The following is a 24,786-nucleotide window of genomic DNA, read 5'->3' on the forward strand; positions in this document are numbered from 1 at the left end:
CTGTATCAGATAAGACCACCAAACATTTCCAAATATAGATTTGCTGTTTTCATTTACTGCATAGCATGATTTCTTTAAATCCATTAATAAATTGAAGCTGCATTTGAAAACAATGTGCTTTTGGCATCAGTGTTCACATTTAACAAGTGTTAAAAACAAATTATTTGTTAGTTTAAAACAGCAGGAACATTTGATGCCAGAAATAAGGTTTGTGTTTCAGACCACATGGCACAGTTGCAAACACTTTTTTTCCATGGTTTATTTGCTTTTCCATAAACCAAATTTTTAGATCTCTTCATACAGATCTTTTTTTATGTCATCTAGAGACATTCACTGATTAATTTTCCTTCCGCTTAATCTCTATTTCACAGCATATTCTACAGCGGAATAAACCATCAACTATTCCAGCATATGCTTAACCTTCCTCTCGTGTTCAGGTCAAATCTGACCGATTTACAACTTAAATTACTCATAAATATTGTGTTTTACATCTGATTGTCTCAAGGCCTTATAATATCCTCCACACTATGCATTTGAACATATAAAAGTGATGATCATCTCTTTCATTGAATTTTGAGTGTTTAATCAACCTTGTTACACCTGTGGTGTTCACGGTCAAAAGTGACCGCCATAGGAAATGAATGGGTATCCAGCTTATATTCATTCATCAGACAGAAAACATCCCCACACACACCACCCCAACTCACTCACTCACTCACTCACTCACTCACTCATTTCAGACTGAATAATGTCTTTTGCAGGTACACATCTCTTTTACCTGCTTATGTGCTGATCCTCCAGCCATCTCACAAGGAAACATAACTATTTTATGTTTTGTCAGTTTAGTGGCTAATTCGTAGAGTTGATTCGTATAAAATTGTATGATTTTTAAAAGCAGGCGTGGTACCCAACCCCACCCCTAAACCCAATCATCACTGGGGATAAGCAAATTGTACAAAACTGTATGAATGAGATCGTACAAATTCATATGGATTAGCTACTAAACCAATAAGTTATGAATTGCCATGAAAGTGTTGGATCCACCAATGTTAATCAACTTAAAACAGTGTATCATATCTTCACACAGACTAGGTGTCTGTTATGTGAATCCATCTGTGTGTTTTCTTTCTTTCTTTCTTTCTTTCTTTCTTTCTTTTTTTCTTTCTTTCTTTCTTTCTTTCTTTCTTTCTTCCAATCTCTGTTCAGCCTAGCAGGAGCACTTTTAGCTTAGCAACAATTATTTTATTATATTAGGCCGTTATTATCTCGCTCAAAAATAACCAAAGTATAACTAGTGCTAGTTCTGTGTCCATGATCACCGTCTATACCCTCAGTCACTATTCCCTATATTAGTACACTTGAAGGACTGAAAATTTGATCACTCAGAACACAGGAACGGATAGCATTTTGTTTGTGCTTTGCTGGTTGATAAATCAGTCAGATGGATTAAAATTTCAATTTCCTTGGTCAGACCCTGTGATAGTTATTTTAGCGAGCTGTCTATTAGTAATGAAAAAAGTATTTTGATTTCTGTCATCTATTGTTCATTTTGTAATATATTTTCAGCGCCTATTTTTATTTTTATTGCAGTTATTTTATGTCGAATTCTGTAAATTCATGTTAAACACTATACTTTGAGACATTGTTCACAGATAAAGATAAAAAATATATATTTTTGTGCTAATATAAGAGCAGCTAAAACAGTCAATTCTGACCGGGAACACTAAAGTAAGGGGCAGGATGTGAGCACGACAGGAGGGTTAACGCTGCAGATGCCCTTCCACCGACACAGTACTGGAAAAAAACTCTCATTCACACACACACACACTCATACACTAAGGCCAATTTTCATTCATTCATTCATTCATTCATTCATTCATTCATTCATTCATTTTCTTTCAGCTTAGTCCCTTTATTATCACTAGGAAACATTCACACACATACACTACAGACAATTTAGCTTACCCAATTCATTCATTCATTCATTTTCTTTTCGGCTTAGTCCCTTTATTAATCTGGGGTTGCCACAGCGGAATGAACCGCCATCTTATCCAGCATATGTTTTACACAGCGGATGCCCTTCCAGCTGCAACTCATCACTAGGAAATCTCCATACACACTCATTTGCACACACACTATGGACAATTTTGCTTACCCAATTCACCTATACCACATGTATTTGGACTTGTGGGGGAAACCGGAGCACCCTGAGGAAACCCACGCGAACACAGGGAGAACATGCAAACTCCATACAGAAATGCCAACTGACCCAACCGGGGCTCGAACAAATTACCTTCTTGCTGTAAGGTGATTGTGCTACCCACTGCACCACCGTGCTGCCCCTATGGCCAATTTAGTTTATTCAGTTCACCTATAGCACATGTCTCTGGACTGTCAGGGAAACCAGAGAACCCAGAGGATACCCACGCAAACACGGGGAGAACATGCAAACTTCACACAGAAATGCTAACTGGCCCACCCGGGATTTCGAACCAGTGACCTTCTTGCTGTGAGGCGACAGTGCTAACCACTGAGCCACTATTCTGCCCTCATCCAGAGACATTAATCACAATAATATATCTATAGAATTTTAATTCATCGAGTGGTTGAGAAGATAGGGTTTAATAAAATCAATTGGCTTATGTAATTGTTTTATTTAATTTATTTTGAGATATGAAGAGTTTAGATGCAATGCAACAGATTTATACAACAGTTCTTTCTCGTTCTGGAATCTGATTGGCTGATATCCGTGCAATATTATAGTAATATCATGCATCCTCTTCAACCATGTGTATCACACCACCTACTGGAAGTGCCAAGCAGAGTACTAAACTCATAATAGTTTGACAACTACTGCAGCTGTTGGACAACATACTTTTGAGACCATTTAGGTGAGAATGTACTTGTTTATATTGCAAATATGCTGTTTATTTATAAGTATAGTGCCTATTTGAAAATGTTAGCCTGTCATTGCCATTCCCCCTGTCATTGCCAGCAAAATAACTCCTCTGATGGCTATTTATTCAGGTGCATGTTTGTTTTATATACATTCACTGTAATATATACATTCATACATTCGGCCACTTTATTAGGTACACCTTTCTAGTACCGGGTTGGACCCCCTTTTGCTTTCCGAATTGCCTTGATCCGTCTTGGCATAGATTCAACAAAGAACTGGAAATACTCCTCAGAGATTTTGGTCCATATTGACATGGTAACATCATGCAGTTGTTGCAGATTTGTTTGCTGAAAATCCATGATGTGAATCTTCTGCTCCACCACATCCTGAAGGTGCTCGATTGGATTTCGATCTAGTGACTGTGGAGGCCATTTGTGTACATTGAACTCATTTTCATGTTCAATAAAAACCAGTCTGAGATGATTTGCGCTTTATGACATAGTGCATTATCCTGCTGGAAGTAGCTATCAGAAGATGGGTACACTGTGGTCATAAAGGGATGAACATGGTCAGCAACAATACTCAGGTAGGCTGTGGCATTGATATGGTGCTCTGTTGGTACTTATGGGGCCAAAGTGTGCCAAGAAAATATCCTCCACCGCATTACACCACCACCACCAGTCTGAACCATTGATACAAGGCAGGATGGAACCATTCTTTCATGTTGTTGATGCCAAATTCAGACCCTACCAGCAGAAATCGAGACTCATCAGCCCAGGCAACGTTTTTTCATTTTTCAGTTGTAACAAGGGGTTATTTGAGTTACTGTTGCCTTTCTATCAGCTGGAACCAGTCTGGCCATTCTCGTCTGACCACTGGCATCAACAAGGCATTTGTGCCCACAGAACTGCTGCTCATTGGATATTTTCTCTTTTTTGGATCATTCTCTGTAAACCCTAGAGATGGTTGTGCGTGAAAATTCCAGTAGATCAACAGCACATTTCTATTCACACACACACACTATGCCCATTGTATCCAATATACTATATGTCTTTGGACTGTGCATAGAGGAAACCCATGCAGACACAGGAGGAACATGGAAACTCCACGCAGAAAGGCCTCCTGGCTCAACCTGAAACCTTGGGTGAACCATGCCTTTAAGTATCAACGTGGGATAGTACATTGATGAAAAAAAATCTAAATTATTTACCTCTTGTGTCCCATTTAGTTTTAAACTAAAATTCTGAAAAAAATATTGTCATTAAAGATACCATGCATTGACAGACACTTTCCTTTCTGTAGTTTGCGATAATTTTTGGATTAAACAGGACACAAAAAGAAGTTACCTTGTCGAAGTAATGAAAGTGTACAGCTGCTTCTGTCCTTCACCCTTGAGTCTTTCTCTCCTCTCTGTACACCCGAGAGCACTAACGTTTCAACATGGTCTTTTATTTTAATTATAATGAGCTGCATGTGCCTCCCTGCTGTTTCACAATCATCAGGGACTGACAAAAAGCACTTTCACAAATCAGAAAAAAGGAGGAAAAGACATTCCCCTAGGTACAGCAGCCCTTGTAAATTTTAGACACAGATTCCTGCAAGTTGTTTTAGGGGTAACCTGTACATTTCATGCAAGTCTTAATCCTTAAATTTGTCCTAATCAAACCCAGAGGGACATGAAACAAATTTAGGACACTATTAATTCACAGGAACAATGGCATTGTTCTCAGTCTTAAAAAAATCATTCCTGATTATGCTTTACCACTGTATTGTATTGGATAATTGTGTTAGCTTCACAGTCAACTAATCAGAGAGAAAATGCAACATGAAACGGTTTTTAAATCACTATCAGTTTGGCAACATTTTATAGAGAACGGTTATTTTGCTAATTTAATCTTCAGCCTTTTATTTTCCTTACTTTGATCATCAGCCAAGCAGGAGCCGATTGCTCTTGTTATTTTTTATTATTTATTCTATCTTATTTATACCTGTCTAAAGAAGAAATCTTATTTTGTTTTACGACTGTACAGTAGCAAGACGTCTTTACTTGAAGCCTCAAATCTCTTTATAAGGTGCTTTAAAGAAGATGTGGGAAAAATGTTACAGCCTTTACAAAACAGAAAAAAAAAGAAAATTGGCAAAAAAGTACAAAAAAAGTATCAATTTAAAGCTGTGATTGATAAAATAAATGCAATAAAGCAGAAATAGTGAAAGATAAAAAAAAATAACAGAGTTTAAAATAAAAATGTATCAATAAAATAACTGGAAACATTGTTTTTTTCCTAAGTTTATTAGCTGTGATTGATAAAAAAATGCAATAAAACAGAAATAGATAAAAATAAAAGAAATAAATAATATTAATAATATTTAATAATAATATAAATACATTTAAGCATTACTACTATTATTAAAATTTTCTGTTGAATGACTGATTATTTGATAAAGAAAATGCAATAAAACAGGCAGACATGTGAAATGTTTTACTTTAAAATAACAGGTTCATATGCTAGGTCAGCTGTTGTTTTGATAACCAACATTATTTAAAAAAAAATCCTCTGTTGTGTCGAGCAGAATAAATCAAATCACACAGGTTTTGGAACAGCTTGAAGGCGAATGTGTCGAAGGTGAATATCCTTTTAAAAATGCACAAACCTAAATTAAACACCAGATGGCGCTAAAATCTTTTAAGCCACTAAATTGTAGAGCGTCTGGATTAGAGGAACGCCGCAGTTTTTTTCCCACGTGAAAAACAAAAACAAAGCAAAAACATAAATGTTTTTATCATCTCGTTTGAAAATAATCATCATAACTGTACCCCCAGTTGTGTACATTTAAGGAGAACATTCAAATAATGTGTTCGGGGGTGCAAAACAGATTATTTCCAAAACTGACACAGTGACTGCATTACAACAGCGGAAATCCATGTCCAGAACTTAAAAACAAGGCGCTAATTATAGGTGGTTACTGCGGTCTGAAAAGAACAAGTTCTTTATAAATATAGCTGTATTTTATTATATTTGGCGCTTCCCAACCACATAACTATAACTTAAGTGCCTGCGTGTTTCCACGAGGCAAACAAACGCTCGTGAACAGAATTCACGTTGGGATGAGGTAAGTTTACCACGGCAGCATTTTCAGGAATAGAACTTTTCTAACATCCCTGTTAAATAAATCCGACCTGAAAGTCATGATAGAGTTTGTAAACACGCACATTATTAAATACAAGTGACAGCTGAATGAACGACCTGAAGTCTGTCGTTATTTTATGCAAACACATATGCATAAAAGAACATTATTTTAGGTATAATGCCATGTATTTGATAAATAAATCCCACACGGAGACTTGAAACGGAACATTTCCTGACAGCGAGAGGCAGTTGAGCATGGCCACACAGGACATCTCAAACATTTGCTCCACCCAAAAAGGATATGCATGTGGAGCCTGTAGAGGGGCTGAAACTATTCAACCTGAATCACAACTTTTTCCCTGTTCGGGGGTAAAGTCCTTTGCGAGTATAAGTAATCACATGGCATTTTAAGAATGCTTCAAAGATGGCGGTTTGCGGTAACAGAGTGCAGAAAAGTGCATGTTTAGAGGTGCTCGTGCGGGAGCGATGGCACGCGGTGCTGGCGAGTTTAGGGGACGAGTCTCTGACGCTCAGCTGCGAGGATCCTGCGGCGGACACCGGCGTCAGCCTGAACGGCATCACCACCAACGGCTCCTACGACCAGCCGGACCCCACAAACAGTCCCAAAACCGAAGCGAGGACTCCTTTTTCGGATTCACATGTGCCCGAAGCTATTGCGAACCGCAAGAGATGCGTCAAAGTGATCAAGCAGGAGGTCGGTGGATTAGGGATCAGCATCAAAGGCGGGAAGGAGAATAAGATGCCTATTCTCATTAGTAAGATATTCAAGGGTCTGGCCGCAGATCAGACTCAAGCGCTTTACGTGGGCGACGCGATACTGTCCGTGAACGGGATCAATCTGCGGGACGCCACGCACGACGAGGCGGTGCAGGTGCTGAAGAAAGCGGGCAGAGAAGTTATTCTGGAAGGTAAGAACGAGGAAAACGCCAGAAAACCTGCCAGGCAGGCTGAGTTTTGATGAGGCTAATGGGTAATTTTCAGGTGTGTGGAGGAACCTGTTGAAATGACACGGGCAAGGTGAATATGCCTTACTCATCACAATGCATGAAAGCATATGCATCTCTGTGGAACTTTATATACACATAACTTTTTATGATATATTTTGTCCTCCATATTTGTGAGATGTTGTATTTTATTATATGATAGTTTGATTTAAAGGAACACATGATAATTACCAACCCCATTTGAATAATAATGAAACTTAAACAAACAAAAACCTCCTAAAAAGTTTTCAAAGACAATCAAAATTTAGGAAACCCGTTATTTCTATGAAAACAAGATAATTTTTGTTTTAAATGTAAAAAGTAAATAAATATAAAACAAATAGATAACAATAAATAATATTTATTCACAATACTAATGTTCAGATGCAAAGCGAATGTTATATCTGCAGTGGTTTGGGTAAGGGTTTCATGTGCATATATACAGAATTCAGTCACAAAGTTGTTAGTTATAGGAAATGCAGAATATATGTCTCAAAAGTATAATGCTAAAATGTTTTATAAAGTGTTGTTGAAGTACTACAACTGTGCAACTTGCTAATTTCTTCTGGGTCACCAAATATGATGGTTTAAGTAGTCTTCCCCAAGCAAATTGCTTGGCTAAATCAACAAAACCCCACACTTAAAACAAATAAATACAGCAAACCGAGCTGGTTTAAGTTGTGTTTTATTTATTTATTTTTTAAAGCAGATTGATAATTAATCCAAAACGTCCTTTGCTTACACTTGTGGAAGGTCATTGTCAGAGTGATGGAGGTTTTTGCTCTGCCCTCCGGTGTTGTACATTAAGGATGAAAGCACCCTTGAGAGTGACAAAGCTCTGAAATTCCCTCTGACTGAATCATAAAAGCACACCACAGATTTCAAAGGGACATCCATAACTTTTTCTCCGCTCAGTCATGTTGAAGATTTCCATAATACAACTGAGGATTTAGAAATATGCTTAGATGGAGAAGACTTGCAGTGGCAATTAGGCTTGGAATACCCACACAAACTAGATAAATATAATATTAATTCAGACTATGTGGAAAATATCTAAATTTGTTGTTGTTATTTAAAATAATTATAATATTATAGGGATAGTTCACCCAAAAATGACAATTCAATCATTATTTAATCATCCCCTATTGTTTCAAACCGTTATGAGTTTATTTATTCTGTTAAACACAGAGGAAGATATTTAGAAAAATGTTAAAAACCTGTAACCATTGACTTTCATAGTATTTGCTGTTCCTTGGATGTCAGTGGTTACAGGTTGTCAGCTTTATTCAAAATGTCATCTTTTGAGTTCAAGTAAATAGAGTAAATTTTCATTTTTGGGTGAACTAACCCTTTAAATAATTCTCAATCATTTTGCATTGTGCTCTACAAAATATTATAATATTTATTATCCGGTTTGTAATTAACCAACAGTATTTGCACCAAAATATTTTGAACAGACTGAAAAAATACTAAAACTGAAAGTGCTTTAAATAGGCAAAGAACTACTCTCTGTGAAGTGTTATGAAAAATGCATTGAAAACAACAGAGAAACATAAAACTAAGTTGTTGTTAGTACCTATCGAATACGGTTTCAATTTTTTTTCAAAATGTGAATGTTTTGAGTGTAGGGGAACATCATATGACTGGGTGGAGTCAAAGATCTCGTTTGCCACACATTGCACACTGCCCCTTTCTGGGCCCTATCATACACCTGACGCAATAAGGTGCAAGATGTGTTTGGCGTGACGTGTTGTTATTTTTAGAGAAGCACAACACAAATTTTCCCGTTTTGCACCATGTTGTTTAAATGGCAAATCTATTTGCACCACTTTGTGGACTCATGGGTGTGCTGGTCTACAAAGGAGGTGTGTTAAGGCGCATCGTTGGTGCGATGCTATTTTGAGGAACTAAAATAGACTGCACAATTGACCAGCTGAAAGTAAATTTACAAATGGAAAAAAAGGGACTAAAATATTACAAAAATTATTATTTTCTTCATAGAAAAATATAAAAAACACTTCCTCCATGCTTTCATCTCGGGGGCTTTTTTAAGTTTATTCATGACAACTTGCTTTTATATGTTATTATTATGCATATTTTTATTTGTTTTAATAAAACAAGCTTAGATTTGTCCACCTGTCTGGTTTTGGACCAAATGGTGTTTGGATATAACTCAGTTTTTTGACCATACTTCGTTGTTATTGCTCATTCATTCGTTTGCTGGAAATTACAACTGAATTTAGAAATAGTTTTGAAACAAATCTTTGTGCTTAACAAACAAAAAATGTAGACTAACGGATGTCTTCAGTGGAGTGTGTACAACACTGTTTCCACGAAAGGAGTAAAGAGTAAAAGTGGAGAGAAAGAGAAAGTAAAGAGGCCGAATGGAGGAGGCAGATGGTTTGTTTAACTGTTTTCTCACTAGTGAAGCATTCAGTTTTTCTTCTTACAAAGTCTTACAAATAGCAAATGCGCCATGGCGTGACGCAACTGACTCTTAAAGGGAATGAGAGATGAGACTGCTTGGTTTAATGCACATTATTCTCAAAACACACCAATAACTCATTAAGAGCATAAACACAACCCAGTTTGATCATGTGATGCGGCGCAAACCTTATTTTTCCATCCTTAAAGTAGCAAAAGTGGATTTGGACACGGCCTTAATGCTTTTGCACCCTGCTCTTTAGGGTGCACTCACATTAGGTACAGTTGCCTTAAACCGTGCCAAAGCGCGATTGTCCCCCATCCCATCTCCCCCTTGACCTGCACTCACATTGCATTATTTACCTACCGGACCTGAGCACACTTACATCATTGATGATGCGACTGTTCAGTTTAACAGGAAGAGAATCACGCTCGCTCAGCACAGTTGATATTGCTTTAGTTATATCATTATTATGTATTATTTTTAGTCGTTTGGGACGCAGAGACATGCTGTCAAACACTTTGCTGAACAGATCCACCACTTTGACGCTCATAAATTATCATAAAAGTCCTCGTGCTGCAGGTATTAGGAGATTTCCTGAAGATGCAGTGCAGGCAGTGAGGGGTTTGCGTCTTTAATAATCTATGACAGTTCGCATTCATTAAACAGTAAGAATGATTAATAAATCCATATAAAACAGTCCCTTAAAAGTGACGGCATGTCTTCAGTTCCGGGCTCAGGTGCGCTTAGTACTCACACTACAAGCGCATCGCGCCAAAGCCCAAGTTAACCACGCTCTGCCACACCTCTTCCAAATGAGCCAGGGCCGGCCAACTGAACCGCGCCTGAGCCCGATTCAGAGCACTCACACTTCTCAAACAAATCGGGAAACGTGCCAGGGCATGGTTTGCATAGCATAGTGTGAGTGCACCTTTAGTTTTTGCGCCTAGATCGTTAAAAATAGACCCGACTGATTGGTTTATATTTTTCTGTACAGCTTAATTGGAAATTCAGTATTCTTTCCCTGCACAAATAGTTTTTGAACTCCCATTTTTGAAAATAAGATAAAAGAAACACAAATGGCATCAACCTCAGAGCTCACAACAGCTGTCTTTAAAGATTTATCAGTTTTTAAATCCATTTCTTTCAGTATAAATGTTTTTACTTCCAGAAACTGTTTCGCTCTGTGTATCAATTTCTGTTCCGCATTTCTGTATTTGTGCCTTGTAAAATCCCTGTCACACAATATATTGTTGTGGCCTGGAGGTGTTTATGCAAATTCTTTTACACTATCAGTTGTAGAGCTTGACATACTGATTCTTTATGCTGGAAGAGGCTTTAACCTCATACCAGTGCTTTTTATGATATTCAAGGCTTTTCCTGTAGGCACCTTCTGTAAATAATTTAAATATGGCATAGTAACTCAACACAGTGTTCATCGTTGTTTTGATGTCTTTATCAGCCCTCTTAAAACACCATTAAAGGTTGACAGTCATGACAGAGAGTAACTCTACTAAATTACTTTGGAAAGCAAACATTTAATTTTGTTGCTTTCAAGCTGATTCATGCAACTGATACGGAGATTACATATCTATATTTGGCCTCTTTGGGTGATTTTTGAAGCTTTCCACCTGACGTCTTTATGACTAAGTGAACACAGATGTGCTGCACTTTTGTCATGCCCTCATTGAACTGAACTGCCTTCGGGAGTCAAAGCAGCATGTGGTTCAGTCACTGATGGCTTGATGTTAGATAAAAGAATATTAGAAATTCTTTTGTCATTTACTTTCCCTCATGGTTTCTTTTTCAGTATTGAATGAATGCCTTTCTTCTTTGGAACGAACAATTTCAGAACGTTGCCACTTTTTAATCCCTGACTTACCAGGAAATGTCAAATATCTTATGAATTTGCCGGATTGGATTTGTATGAAGATTCACACATAACACTCATTTGGATGTGTGCAGATTGTGTGACCATTTGCAAATGACATTTCATACAAATTTGTCTCCAGTTCATCAAAAATGCAGTTGGCTTTTTCCCAAGTTCTCTTACTTGTGGATTGAACTACCTTCAGGGATTACTTCAGCTCACCATTTAGTCACTGTTTTGGTTTGATTGGTTTTCATGTTTGTCTGATAGGAAATAGAGAAATGTGCAAATGTTGTCATTTACTATGCATTATATTTTTACAGTATTGTGAGTTATTTTTCTCAATGGAATAGGAAAGGAGATATTTGGTAGAATGGTATTTCCAGGGGTGGATTGGCCATTTGGCAATTCTGGCAAATGCCAGAAGGGCCGGACCATTGTTTTAAATGTGTGCCGGTCTTTTTATTTTTTATATGCAGCAGATTTTATCTCTTGCAAGATGTGAATATTATTATGATGATGATGACAATAGTAAACATAATAATAAAAGTTAAGCATTTGGCCCAATCGGCAACAGCCGGCCGGCTGGTTTCGTGATGGGCCGACCCAATCAGAGGTTACACAGATCAATCAAAATCTGGCAAGAATGTCAAACAAATAGTAAGTGCAACACAAGCTAATTGTCAGAGATGGACCGTAAAAAAGGAAAGGCGGTGCCAAAAAACTCAGAAATATTCTTGAAAGGGGGAATGCTGTGTCACAGTGGGTAGCGCTGTCACCTCACAGCAAGAAGGTCGCTGGTTTAAACCTCGGCTTGGTCAGTTGGCATTTCTGTGTGGAGTTTGCATGTTCTCCCTGTGTTGGTGTTGTTTTTTCCGGGAGCTACGGTTTCCCCCACAAGTCCAAAAACATGTGGTATAGGTGAATTGGGTAGGCTTCGTAGTGTGTGTGTGTGTATGGGTGTTTCACAGTGATGGGTTGCAGCTGGAAGGGCATCTGCTGCGTAAAACATGTGCTGGAGAAGTTGACGGTTCATTTTGTTGTAGAGACCCCAGATTAATAAAGGGACTAAGCTGAAAAGAAAATGAATGAATGAAATGAATGCATGTTTAAATTTGTTATAAATGGGTTGTTTTTGTTCCAGTCACATACATTAAATGTTTAAATATCTATTACATATGGTACTACTTATATTATTTCACCATCTGAACACCAATATAAAGAAGTGAATGTACGTGTCTGTGGGTAGGGCTGTGTCGGTGTAGTAATGTGGGCAGGTGTGGCTACAGTGCCAAGGCTGATTTTTTTTGTCCCAGTCCACCCCTGGGTAATGCTGATTTTTTTTTTTTTTCAGATATTTTTTCTGATATTTTATTCATGGGTGATTTTAAATGAATTTGTGCTTTTCAATTTATGTAAAAACTTGTTTTTAGTTTAAAAATTTTTTTTAGTTTTAGGACAGTAGATTGTATAGACATTTGGTAATGGAATTTCATGTGTTCATACATCATTTTTGTTTGAAAATGTAATCCATACCTAATCTCTACCCCTAAACCCAACTCTAACCTTTAAATTATTCTCAAAATAAAAGAGAAAAAATAGTTGGATAACAAGCATGTAGAATTACATATTTCAAACTGTTAGCCTAAATGGAACAAAAACCATATCCTGTTTTCTGATTGGCTGATTGGAATGTTTATCCAGAATTAAAATTTAGAAACATGTCCTACTTGGTGAAATCACACTAAACCTTGTACAGTATTTATGCCTATTCATATACAAGATCTGAAGGTTTTGTGTAGTTTAATGATATCACAAGTATAACTTGAAGCTGGAAAATTAGGAAATTCAAAACATTAAACAATGATGTATTTGAACTTATCATGCATTAAACAGCAGTTTATATTTCGTTTTAATAAAAAAATGTATGCAGAACCAAAACATGTATGCAGAACCAAAACATTTTTCCTATTAAGCATGATAGCACATAACATTGTATAATTTGGGGGTTGATGGTAGTGTTGTTAAACATTGTTGGCTCTCCAGGGGTCCAGACTGCGTATAATGGCTCATTTCCACTGAGCGGTACTGTAGTACAGTACATTTTGGTACGGGTAACCCTGATCAGACTTGCATTTCCATTGCTAATAGAACATTTATTTGTTAGGCGTGGTGTAAGCCAGGAAGTAGTGATCATTCTCTTATAAATAAGAAAGTCGCACAGGCATGTCACCTATTTTGCACACTCAACTTAATTTCCATCCTGATCTCACGAGGAAACGTAACTATTTAACGTTTTGTCAGTTTAGCGGGTAATTCGTATGGATTTCTACAAGTTCAGCCGTATGAAAGTGTATGATTTTTTTTTAAAGGATGCATAGCACTCAACCCCACCCCTAAACCCAACCATCATTGGGGATAAGCAAACCATACTAAATTGAACGAATGAGATTTTTACGAATTAGCCACTAAATCAAAAACCTACGAATTGCCGTGAGATTGTGTTGACATTTCACATGTAAATGCACGTAAAGAGAGGAAGTAAGTGGTGAGCCACACGCTTTCCACATATTTTGTGATGCAACAAATGAATGCCCCATAAACAACAGTGGAGATACAGCAGATATTGCTCCTGTTTCTTGGGATGTGGCTTTTCATCACAAGAAGACATCAAGCTTTGATTTAGCTTGCTGAGCATGGTTCATTGTCTTGGTAATTTATTCTTCCTTGTCTAAGAGAATAATTTAAGGGTGGTGCATATAATTCTTTAAACATGTCTCTTAAAACAGTTTAATGTGGGCATGCTATGGACAGTAGCAGATTTACAGAAAATAATAGCTAAAACGGACAAAGACATTGGTAAGATTAATGACTGATGCAATTTGGAAACAATGTAAATGATGGAAGTAGAATTCATATATTAACTATGAAGAAACATTTAGGAGCACATATTTGATGCATACACACCTACTGTACATGCATTCATTACTTTTTTATTAAAATGAAGTATAAACTACTATTTATTGCATTATAAGATATTTGAACATAAAAATACATCAATGTTTTGCATTTCCTAATATTCCAGCTTTCATTTTTTCCAACTACAAAAAATACAGTAAATACAGTACAAGGTTTAATGTAATTTCACTAAGTCGAACATGTTCCTAAATGTTGATTCTAGATCAACATTTCAATCAGCCAATCAGAAATAAGGGATACATTTACACTTTATGTTCAGTTTAGGCTTACGATTAGGGTTATGTGCTTCTACTTGATTGTTATCCAACTGTTATTCCTCTCTCATTTTGGGAATAATTTACAGTTGTGTTGGGTTAAGGGGTAAGGATTAGGTATGGATTACATTTTCAAGCAAAAATGACATTCCAGGATCAACATAGATGTTAATTCGCATCAATCGCATCATACTTACAGTAGCACCCACCAAATACATGCAGGGCCTTTAAATGGTTTTATCATCTTCACCTATTGATACCAGCACACCTTTATTTACCAGAAAGTGTGTTGGAATGACATTAAGTACATATTCCTGACAAGTGAGCAAGTATAAAATAATGTCGTAGCCATTACAAAACCTCGACCGACAACATTGTGATCTCTCGATGAAAAAGGGATGAACGATTTGCGATTTTTGAAAACAATATCTTTACTGTGCTGTAACATAATTTATAACAGATTTTATCCTTGGAACATCACTGCATGTGTCTCTCACTATCTTTCCTCTTGCTTATTCTCTCTGGTCTCCTTGATTTGCAGGATATTCCAGCGTCAATATCTTTGGCATTTAAACAACACCATTTTTAACTGAACACTGAAAACGCGTTACACATTTTATGCGTTTTGGCAGTTCATTCATTTACTTGACAGTGGCATTTTGTGGGCCTGAAAGCAGTGCTATTTATAAAAATGAGACTCTTCATCCTCTCTGTCTAAACAGAAAAAATGTAATTTTATGAGATGTGATGTGCATGCGTAACTACTTCATGTTCTAAACAACCGTTGTGCACTACAGGACCATATGTGTATAAATGTGTAGCGCAATGTCACATCATGTTCTGGCATGAATAATACAGCATTGTTGGTCGTAGGCATGGGACGATAACCGGTTTCAAAGTTGAACGTGGTTTGGAAAAGTCAAGTTTTTTAAACCGCCAAAATTTTTGCTATACCGTTCCAATAGTATGTCAAGATTTTTTAAATTTTGTTTGTTTTTTTAAAGGTTTTTATGACAAATAGGGATGCTCATTTTTTTTAATTTTGCAAACCGACAACCACATCTTGTTAACCGAATATTAACGGTTAACTGGTCAGATTTATATAAAATTATTATTTAATAAAAAAAATAATTGACATGTCTCTTATGAGTCACACATTAAATATTGCATTTTAAAAATATTTTAGCATGCGAACAGCAGCATACAGAACAACAGAACATCTTCACACACCTGCCATGATTCCAACAGCATAGAAAAAAAGAACAACAAATGACAAATTTAAATTACAAAACGAAAACACTGACTGAATCCTTTTAAAGAACCACCATATGTTATTTTTTTTCCATCAAAAAAAAAAAATAAAAAAAATAGCAGGCTGCCTTAAATCCATCGCTCCACAGAAAATTTTAATTTAATTATTGTGGTCAGATTTTAATTCATGTTCTGCTCTAATTGTTACATGACAAGCCTCTGTCAACATTTTTATTATAAGTCATTAAAGATTGTCTTATGATTTATTTTCTCTATCACTCTCGGTTCATGTGTGCACGCTACGTGTGATATAAGACATAACATGGCTTATATGTTGACTTCTTGTGAAGTATAGGCTATACTATATACTATAGCATATAGCAATTTTGTTGTTTACATATGACATTGCATTCATTTGCATACCTGTTTTATAAGCTGTAAAATGAAAGCTTTAGTTTGGTGCAGAGTTACTATGCAAAAATCAAGAAAGTCTTTGGATTTGTTTGATACGTAGATTATGCTATGTAGGTTATTTTAAAAAAATAATATTTTACGAGAACTATTAATAACTGTAATTTTCCAAATGGAAAAAAAAATGTTGGTTTGTAGATTGTCAAGAAGTCAATGATCCATTTCAATTATTTAGCCTAATATGTTTACTGTTCCAAAATGTTTTAAATGTTTCTTAAAATAAAATATATTGTGTTCAAAAGGGAAAAAGTTTGAGATTTTTTACCCAGACATTTAAAAAGAATATATTTTAGAGCAGTAATCACAATACTGTGAAACCGAGATATTTTTATCCAAGGTTATCATACCGTCAGAATCTTATACCTGGCCATGCCTAATTGGTCGTATTTGTGATCCTGTTTGAAACCTGGATCGCTTTAACTTTTTAAATGATTTTCATAAGAAGCAGAAAAGGAATCTCAAGCATAAATTGGATTCCTATTGAGGACTCATGTTATAATTATTACATAAAACTGATGAAACATTTCAGTAGTTCGAGTCATCGTTGCAAGTCTTCAAACAGAAATTCTGATTTAAAACATAATCTTCCAATTTGTTTGAACATAAAGGGTCTTCTAAGAGTCAGTTTAGAGAAATACACTAGAGTTTCAGTGAACAAAGCAGCCTGCAATTGTTGTCGATCAGACTCATGCTTTTGCTCAAGCAAGTGAGATTTGCATGTCAAATCGCAGCCCATGATTTTTCTCCCCTGTCCTTGGGATTTGACTTATTTGAATAATTCACTTCGACATTTCTTGCCAGAAATATTTGCACATCATTTATTCCTACAGATTTACTACAGAGCCACCGTGTATTTTTGCGCTGTCACCACTCTATCAATCAACACTTTCGTCTTTTAACAGATTCCCTGATGCCCGTCCATAGTCTTTGTCTGGATATCCTTGAGAAACACATTTGTCCTGGGGGACAAGTCAATGTCTTTGGCAAAATTACAGAGCTAGTCACATTGAAGTCAAGGTTTCTGGGTGATTTTACAGAAATATAAGCTCAGTCTTTTGGGGATTTGACATTTTGATAGCTACCTGTCTATGTGTGCACCAAAAAAAAAAAAAAAGACTGACTCAAGTACTTGTCTCAAGTAAAAGGATATTTTATTTGCCTTTTTAACAGCACCATGCATTAAAACGTCACATCTGAAATGAGCTGTTTGCCAATCGAACTAAAAAACAAAAAAACAAAAAAAACCCTTTCTCTTTGAACAAAGAATCCCATTCTTAAAAAAAACCCAGCTTGTAATGAGCTGAACCAGATAAACACAGAACAAAAAAAAAAGCTGCTTGTGTGTAGACCTGATGTTTTGCATTGATAAATGCAATGTTTGTTCAGATGCTGAGCGTTCTACAACACACCATTATGCTGAATAATTGCATAGAAACTAATAGTATTGTAAACAAGGGATGTTTTTTCCAGAACAAAAAAATGGATTTGAGCTTCTGTTTTCTAATAGATATGCTTTAAACTAGGATCGTTGTTCCCTAAAAACACCAATTATAACCGTAAGTGAAGAAGCCTAGACAAAGAAATGAGGATAATGAAACGCACTAGAAGTCGAAGCACATTTTCTATATTACTAGTGCAAAGCATGACAGCATGACTTCGTAAACAGTTTAAGTCATTTTACCTAAGATAGATGCTTAAGCCAAAGGCACGAATAAATCATTCCAGGAATGCGCCACCTTATGCTTTCTGTTCTTTCTCATTTGCTCGCTTATTCAGCATTGTAAATAAATGATAAAGGGAGAGAGAACGAGACAAAGAGATTGGAGGCAAATGTGAAAACCATTCTCACAAGTCACATGACATCATTCTCAAAGCATGTAGTAGAGACACTGAGCAAGAGCAACAACGTTAGCACTACATGCAAGCTCAGCTCTTCTGTTGTTTACTTCAGTATTTGTTTAGCGGTTAGTTAATGGTTCAGGGAAGTGTAAATTATAAGCGCTTGGTGCAATTTAAATGCTTGATTCGGTGTTTGGAACGCAGCTCAAGTTTTTGACATTCCCTTTAACAAAGGTCAGGAGACAAAAGAATGCATATTCTCAAACAAAGACAACCCTACGTGGTAAACAGTGGAGATATTTGAACAGCAGCCAGGGGACTAGAATAACTGGTTTCGTGTAACATTGATCCGGGTTTTAAACACACAAAATCACCCAGAGAATATGTCCATGTCATTTGGTTTTATGAGGATGTGGGTAACAGCTGTTCTGTACAACCAACTTTAAATAGTTATGTCATCGTGATGTTGCCAAAGGTACATGTTAGTATGTCATTGTAAAAATATGGTTTTCATAGTTTTTATAGGTTAATTAGATGTCTCTGTGGAATACTTTAATTCTGATTGGTCAGTCTTAAAATCGGTTTGTTTTGCCCAGATAACAACTGGTAAAAAATGATAAAACCGGCTCATAAAATCTATTTTGTTTTTGGTTTTACCTTAAAAAAAACATGCAAACCATTTCAAATAATGTTTTTTTTGTTTGTTTAAATAACTAATCTCATGGGCGACACGATGGCTCAGTGGTTAGCACTGTTGCCTCACAGCAAGAAGGTTGCTGGTTGGAGCCCCAGCTGGGTCAGTTGGCATTTCTGTGTGGAGTTTGCATGTTCTCCCCGTGTTCACACCTCTGGGTGCTCTGGTTTCCCCCATAGTTCAAAGACATGCGCTATGGGTGAATTGAATAAACTAAATTGGCCGTAGTGTATGTGTGTGAATGTGAGAGTGTATGGGTGTTTCCCAGTACTGGGATGCAACTGAAAGGGCAACCTCTGTGTAAAACATATGCTGGATAAGTTGGTGGTTCATTCCGCTGTGGCGACCCCAGATTAATAAAGGGACTAAGCTGAAAAGAAAATGAATGAATGAATGAATGAATGAATGAATGAATGGATAAGTTGGAGGTTCATTCCTCAGTGCTGACCCCTGATAAAACAGGAAATAAGCAGAAGGAAAGGGAGTGAGTAATTTTTTAAGGAAAATATACTAGGTGTGTATTTCAAACAACTTAGTTATTGAGTAACTAATGGAACATTTCCTGGAATTTCTCTTTTGGATTTACTGCAACAATGACCTGATTTACTGAAAAATATGCAAACCCTTTGTGTTATTTCAGTAAATCAAATCGGTGCAAAACTGAGAAATACATTGGTACTCATATAAATTGTTTGAATCTAACTAAGTAGGAAATGCGTTTAATATTGTTTTATTAGAATCAGCAGACAAGAATTTCCTAAAAAAATCTATATTTAAATTGTCTTAAAATTAATGTGCTTCTTTTGCACTGTTGTGAGTGAATTCTGTGAAAAAAGTATCTAAAACAATGATAAATTATAAATTATAAGGTTCTGTTATAAGGTTCTGTCTGGTTCTGGTTCTGTCTGGTTCTCTGAAATTATAAGGTTCTGTCTGCTGTCTAAATGATTTCGAGATATTGAGCTTCAAAGTTTTTGCATTCCATATAGCAAACAATATGTGCTTAACAGTTCTCTTTTATACATTAACATGACAAAGACCTTAAATGTACTCTAAATGTAAATGATCAAAATTCTCTTACATTTGCAAATTGGGGTTAAAAAAAACAGGCAAATGCAGATTCTAGAATCCTTCTGATTCTGAAAAGTCATTTTCCGCTCTGAATTAGGTTCTATCTGGCAGATCATTAATTGAAGCATTACTTTTCATGAAAATACAATAAAAAAACTAATATTGGTGTTGTAACAATATGTTAATGCTTAAGAAAGTTACATTTTTGCTTTCTATAACATTTATTTCATGTTTTAGGATGAATATTTTTTTCTTGTTTAAATTAATCTTACAAGGCTGTGCTAAATATTTTATCCAGTGCAGATGTAAATTTTATGTAATATGTTAATATTTATAAAATTTTATGCTTTATATAAATTATTGAATTAAATGTTCTATAAATTCATTCATTCATTTTCGGCTTAGTCCCTTTATTAATCTGGGGTCGCCACAGCGGAATGAACCGCCAACTTATCCAGCATATGTTTTTACGCAGCGGAGGCCCTTCCAGCTGCAACCCATCTCTGGGAAACAGCCACACACACTCATACACTATACGGACAATTTAGCCTACCCAATTCACCTGTACCGCATGTCTTTGGACTGTGGGGGAAACCCACGCGAACGCAGGGAAGTATTTGCCCTTCAAGGCTTAATATTAAATTTAAAGACAATGAGCAAATTAGTTTAATAAACACTGAAAATGTTTCACTGACTATATATACACAACTAAAAATATTTCACATTTAATATATACATATTTTAATACCTGCTTCTTTTTCACAATGTCAAAAAATGCATCTAAATCATCACATTTACACACATCTTTTCAGTTTCAGGTTTCTTCTCAATTTTGTGTGGTGCGGCATTATTTAGTCAACTCTGATTTTGTGTTTCTTTCTGGTCTTTCCCACTGTCAATGGAGCAATCTGGCGAAAAGAAAGCTGATCCTGATTGGTCCTTGTGTGCATTTGAAATGCTGATTGGCTCACAGAAAGAACTTTATAGAGCCAAGCTAGAGTTCGACTTTGTAGATAAAACCTTTTTTGATTTTTTAAAATAAAAAGTCTTAAAATGTAAACAACGTAATGTAAAAAAAGTTGTCAATTAATAAAATATGTAAATAACTCAATTTTGAAAAAAATGTCAGATAGAACCTTATAATTCTAAAGTGATGAAATGATAATAAAAACACCAAGCTTCCTTATTAAAAATATTGCTCATGGATGATTTGAATAAATTAAAATAAAATGTTTTCCTTGAGTGCAAATGTTATTTCATTTGTGTTTTTAATCAAGTAATTGCTTCCAAAACAGTAAGAAATCTTTCTGACCACAAACTTTTGAACTGTTAAAATCCTGATAAAGGACTTAAAAATACAGCTTAAAACATGTTGTTGTACTTAAGTACAGTAGATATTGATGTTATTTTATCATCCTGACATCAAAACAAGTCATTTAGTTATTTGTGTAATGGAACAAATACCATATTTTTGGAAGGTCAGAGGTTCATATTGGGGCCATGTGTGTTATTTCTGATAAACTTTAACATTTGTCAGTGCATGTAATAATAAGATAAATTAATGTTCACTCTGATGTGTAAATGTTCAAGACAGTGGCACAGTCATGGACTGATTTCCAGTAAAGATAGATTAAAGGTATTTCATCAATAGTGAAATTCCTGTTATGATTTTATTATTTCAACTTCTTGACTTGTTTCAAACCAGTTAGAGATCCCATTGAACACAAAAGAAGATATTTTGAAGAATGTTTGGAACTGGTAACATTAATATCTATAGTAAGAAAAACAAATACTATGGAGGTTAATAGGTACAGGTTTCCAACATTGTTACAAATGAATGCAGATGCAGTTCAGATGCAAAAGCCGCTAAACGGCACTTCCGCCAAAAATGAGCTAATGACATTGAGTGAATGCTTTAGGCACATAGTACATGTTCATAAAAAAGTTTTGTTTGAAATGATCTCAATCGCAGCGTCAGTGCATTCAGAAATAAGTTTGTTTGCAAAGGCCGCTAAATGCTACTTGCCTTTGACTGCAAAAGCCGATATGTGCCAAAAACCAATCAGAAGATGCGAATCGAATCATATGTTTTCAATATAGCAGCACACTGATATGCTGGCTTTTATGAGGAGACGGTTTTATTCTGCTTTCAATTTTTTAAAAGACGTAGTTTGATGAACTGCTTGAGCCTGTCCGACTGTCAGTGAATGGCAAATGAAAACAACCCTTACCTCAAACTCTGTGCATTATAAGAACAAGAAAACACAATGTACAGTGGGAAGTGTAACATGCATTCATAATGTTTGTTTGCGCAGCAGCGCTACTTTGAATGAGCCCGATTTACTATACATTAAAGGGAAAACTCCATTTCACGAAAGACAAAGTTAAGATGCCATTCTTTTACACCACATGGATGCTATGAGAAGAAACAATAGATGAAAAAGAGACCAAGACCTTGAGTATAGTGATGATGAATAAATAAATGCTTATGAGAGACATATTCTTTTTTGCAGTAGGCTTGCCTTGTGTTTTATTTGCTAATGCAAGCTATGTTTCAAAAGATAAATATAATGTATAAAATAAACATTATTTATATTACGTCAATAAATTGTATTATTTTTTTAGTAATTGACAATGCATGGATATTTATGTTTCACAATGTTTTTACAGTACATTATTTGAATCTAACAAGCTTGTTTACATTGCTCTACTTACATTAAATCCGAATCACAAATATCAGAAATGACAATAGATTAAGATTTAATTAATGTCTATTTTAATGTTATTGATTAATGCACTTGACAGATTTCATTCATTCTTTTTCCTTCTGCTTACTTTCAGGTGGTTTATATATGTTATATGTTTGGTAAAATAATTTCAAAGCACATCTTTAGTAATTTTTCAACTAATTACACTGTCTTGTCCTAATATGTGGATTTAGAGGTTTTTGCAAAAAAAGCACAAGTGGATTTAGCTGGTTTTGACGCAAAAGAAAATCTATCTTGTTAACCAAAGAATTGTCTATAGTGACATATTTGAAAAGTTATTTTATTTACTAGCTAATAGCCTCATCATTACATATAAAATGAAACTTCTGAACCTAATCAGAGGAGATTGATATATAAAATGCTCAATTACAATAAAAGAGGTCAAATGAATTTGGAGAGTTTTGCATCTGAACTCTTCAAATGTCTTTTATGTTCAAATGGATTTGGAACAAGTCAAGGGTGAGGAAATGAAAACAGTTTTCATTTTTGGTGAACTATCCTCTTAATATGATAAACAAAGGAGGTCAACCCTAAACACACTTCGATGTTTCTCATAGCCAATTACCATATTTTTACATTTGGAACTAATTGTCAACGAACAGGGTTATGATTTTTTTGTTTGTTTTGTTAGTTTTAGAAATGCCATGGAGATTTGCGTCAAATGTCTATCGAGTGATACTGTAGTAACACCATTAAAGTTAGATAAAAGCAAAGAAATTATATTATAAACTGTTTTACAGCAAAGTTCCCTATTGCCTTTATAGAAGGGAGAAAACCCTTTCATAAGTTTGTGTTTGTAGCCGGGCTCTTAGCTTGTCCTTGAGGATAAAGGACCGCAGGAGCTCTTAGTCCTGTGAATAGAGTTCCACCTGCTGTGTGGTGGACTCTAAAGCTCTCAGTAGTGATGTTTTATGCAGGAGCGACTGAAGAATCCTTGACCCTGAAGTACAGAGCTACATGTGAGACTTTGGCAGTGGCGTTCCGAATCACTTCTCTGTTTCCTCATTCACATGGGGTATATGGCTTATCTTGCTTTGTTTTGTTCTTAATCTTATCGGTGTGAAGGTGTAAAGACGAGGATTATCGTTCAGGCACTTATTGACCCAGGTGCAACGCAAGTTGTGTTCCCTCCGTTAACAGGTAAACTGAAGGTCATGATAGTAACACATACTTTGAGAAAAATATCAAATTGTCTTCTCGTTGCAGATTTTCCCCCCCTCTGAGCTATATTTTTGGCATTTTAAAGTGTTTTTTGGAATAGATGGTATTAGAAATGAAAGCACAGGGTGGAGACAGATAATATGCCAAGTGCTGACATACTTTTTATATTTTAATACAAATCAACACGAGGGAAAGCATAAATAGCCTTTATATAGATTATTAAATGCAGAAGTATAGATGCACAGGTGTGGAAATTTTGTCCGATGCTGTCAATTTCTTCTTATATTTTGAACGTGATAACCAACAGGATAGAACCAATAAGAGGATAGAAACAAACTGTTATCTTCTTTTTTCTTAGCAGTATTACAAAAACAAAACCCAAATGCATAAAATGGACTACTGATTTTATTTTAAACCTTAACTGGAGAAATGGGAAACTACTTGGAAACCTCTTTTCTGAAAATCATTTACAAAAGGCCTCTTATCTCACAGAAACATCTACAATGACATCTTATGTATAAGATAAAAAATAAAATCAAAACCCTCATGGCCAGCAGTTCACATCTGAAGTGGATCTACATGTGGAAATAATGCATCATTTATTGGCTTCTACCAATATGGAAACTAATATATTGTGCATCGCTAATTTAAGGGGGAAAAATAGGACTTTAAACAAAAGTTTACAACAAATGGTAGTCACAACATTATTTATACTAGGGTCTTTGAATGCTTGATTGAGTGGCTGATGAATGTTCTGAGGTGTGTTCTTGATTTCAAGGAAACATACAGCTAAATTACTTCTATAAGCAGGACTTGACCACTTTAAAAGTAGGCCATAGCTGAATATTAAGAGTTCAGTACATGGAAATGACCATAACGTAAACCTCAAACACCATTGTTTTTAAAAAAAAATGTTTTTTATTGCAAAGACATTCAGAAATTCTCCAAATTAAAATCCCTAAACTAAAAACA

At 35.6% G+C, this 24,786-nt stretch overlaps 1 protein-coding gene across 1 annotated transcript in view; it reads left to right on the forward strand.

The window, feature by feature from the left end:
* The first annotated feature begins 6,327 nt into the window (after nt 1–6,327).
* The window catches only part of sntb1 (syntrophin, basic 1), an 88,982-nt gene continuing 70,523 nt past the window's right edge, over nt 6,328–24,786 (forward strand). Inside the window, exon 1 of the mRNA XM_056476146.1 lies at nt 6,328–6,956. Within this exon, the coding sequence (XP_056332121.1) occupies nt 6,452–6,956 (505 nt within the window). The 5' untranslated portion in view covers nt 6,328–6,451. The remainder of the gene's footprint in view (nt 6,957–24,786) is intronic.

Source organism: Danio aesculapii, chromosome 16, assembly GCF_903798145.1.
Source record: "Danio aesculapii chromosome 16, fDanAes4.1, whole genome shotgun sequence".
In the NCBI taxonomy this organism is placed as follows: domain Eukaryota; kingdom Metazoa; phylum Chordata; class Actinopteri; order Cypriniformes; family Danionidae; genus Danio; species Danio aesculapii.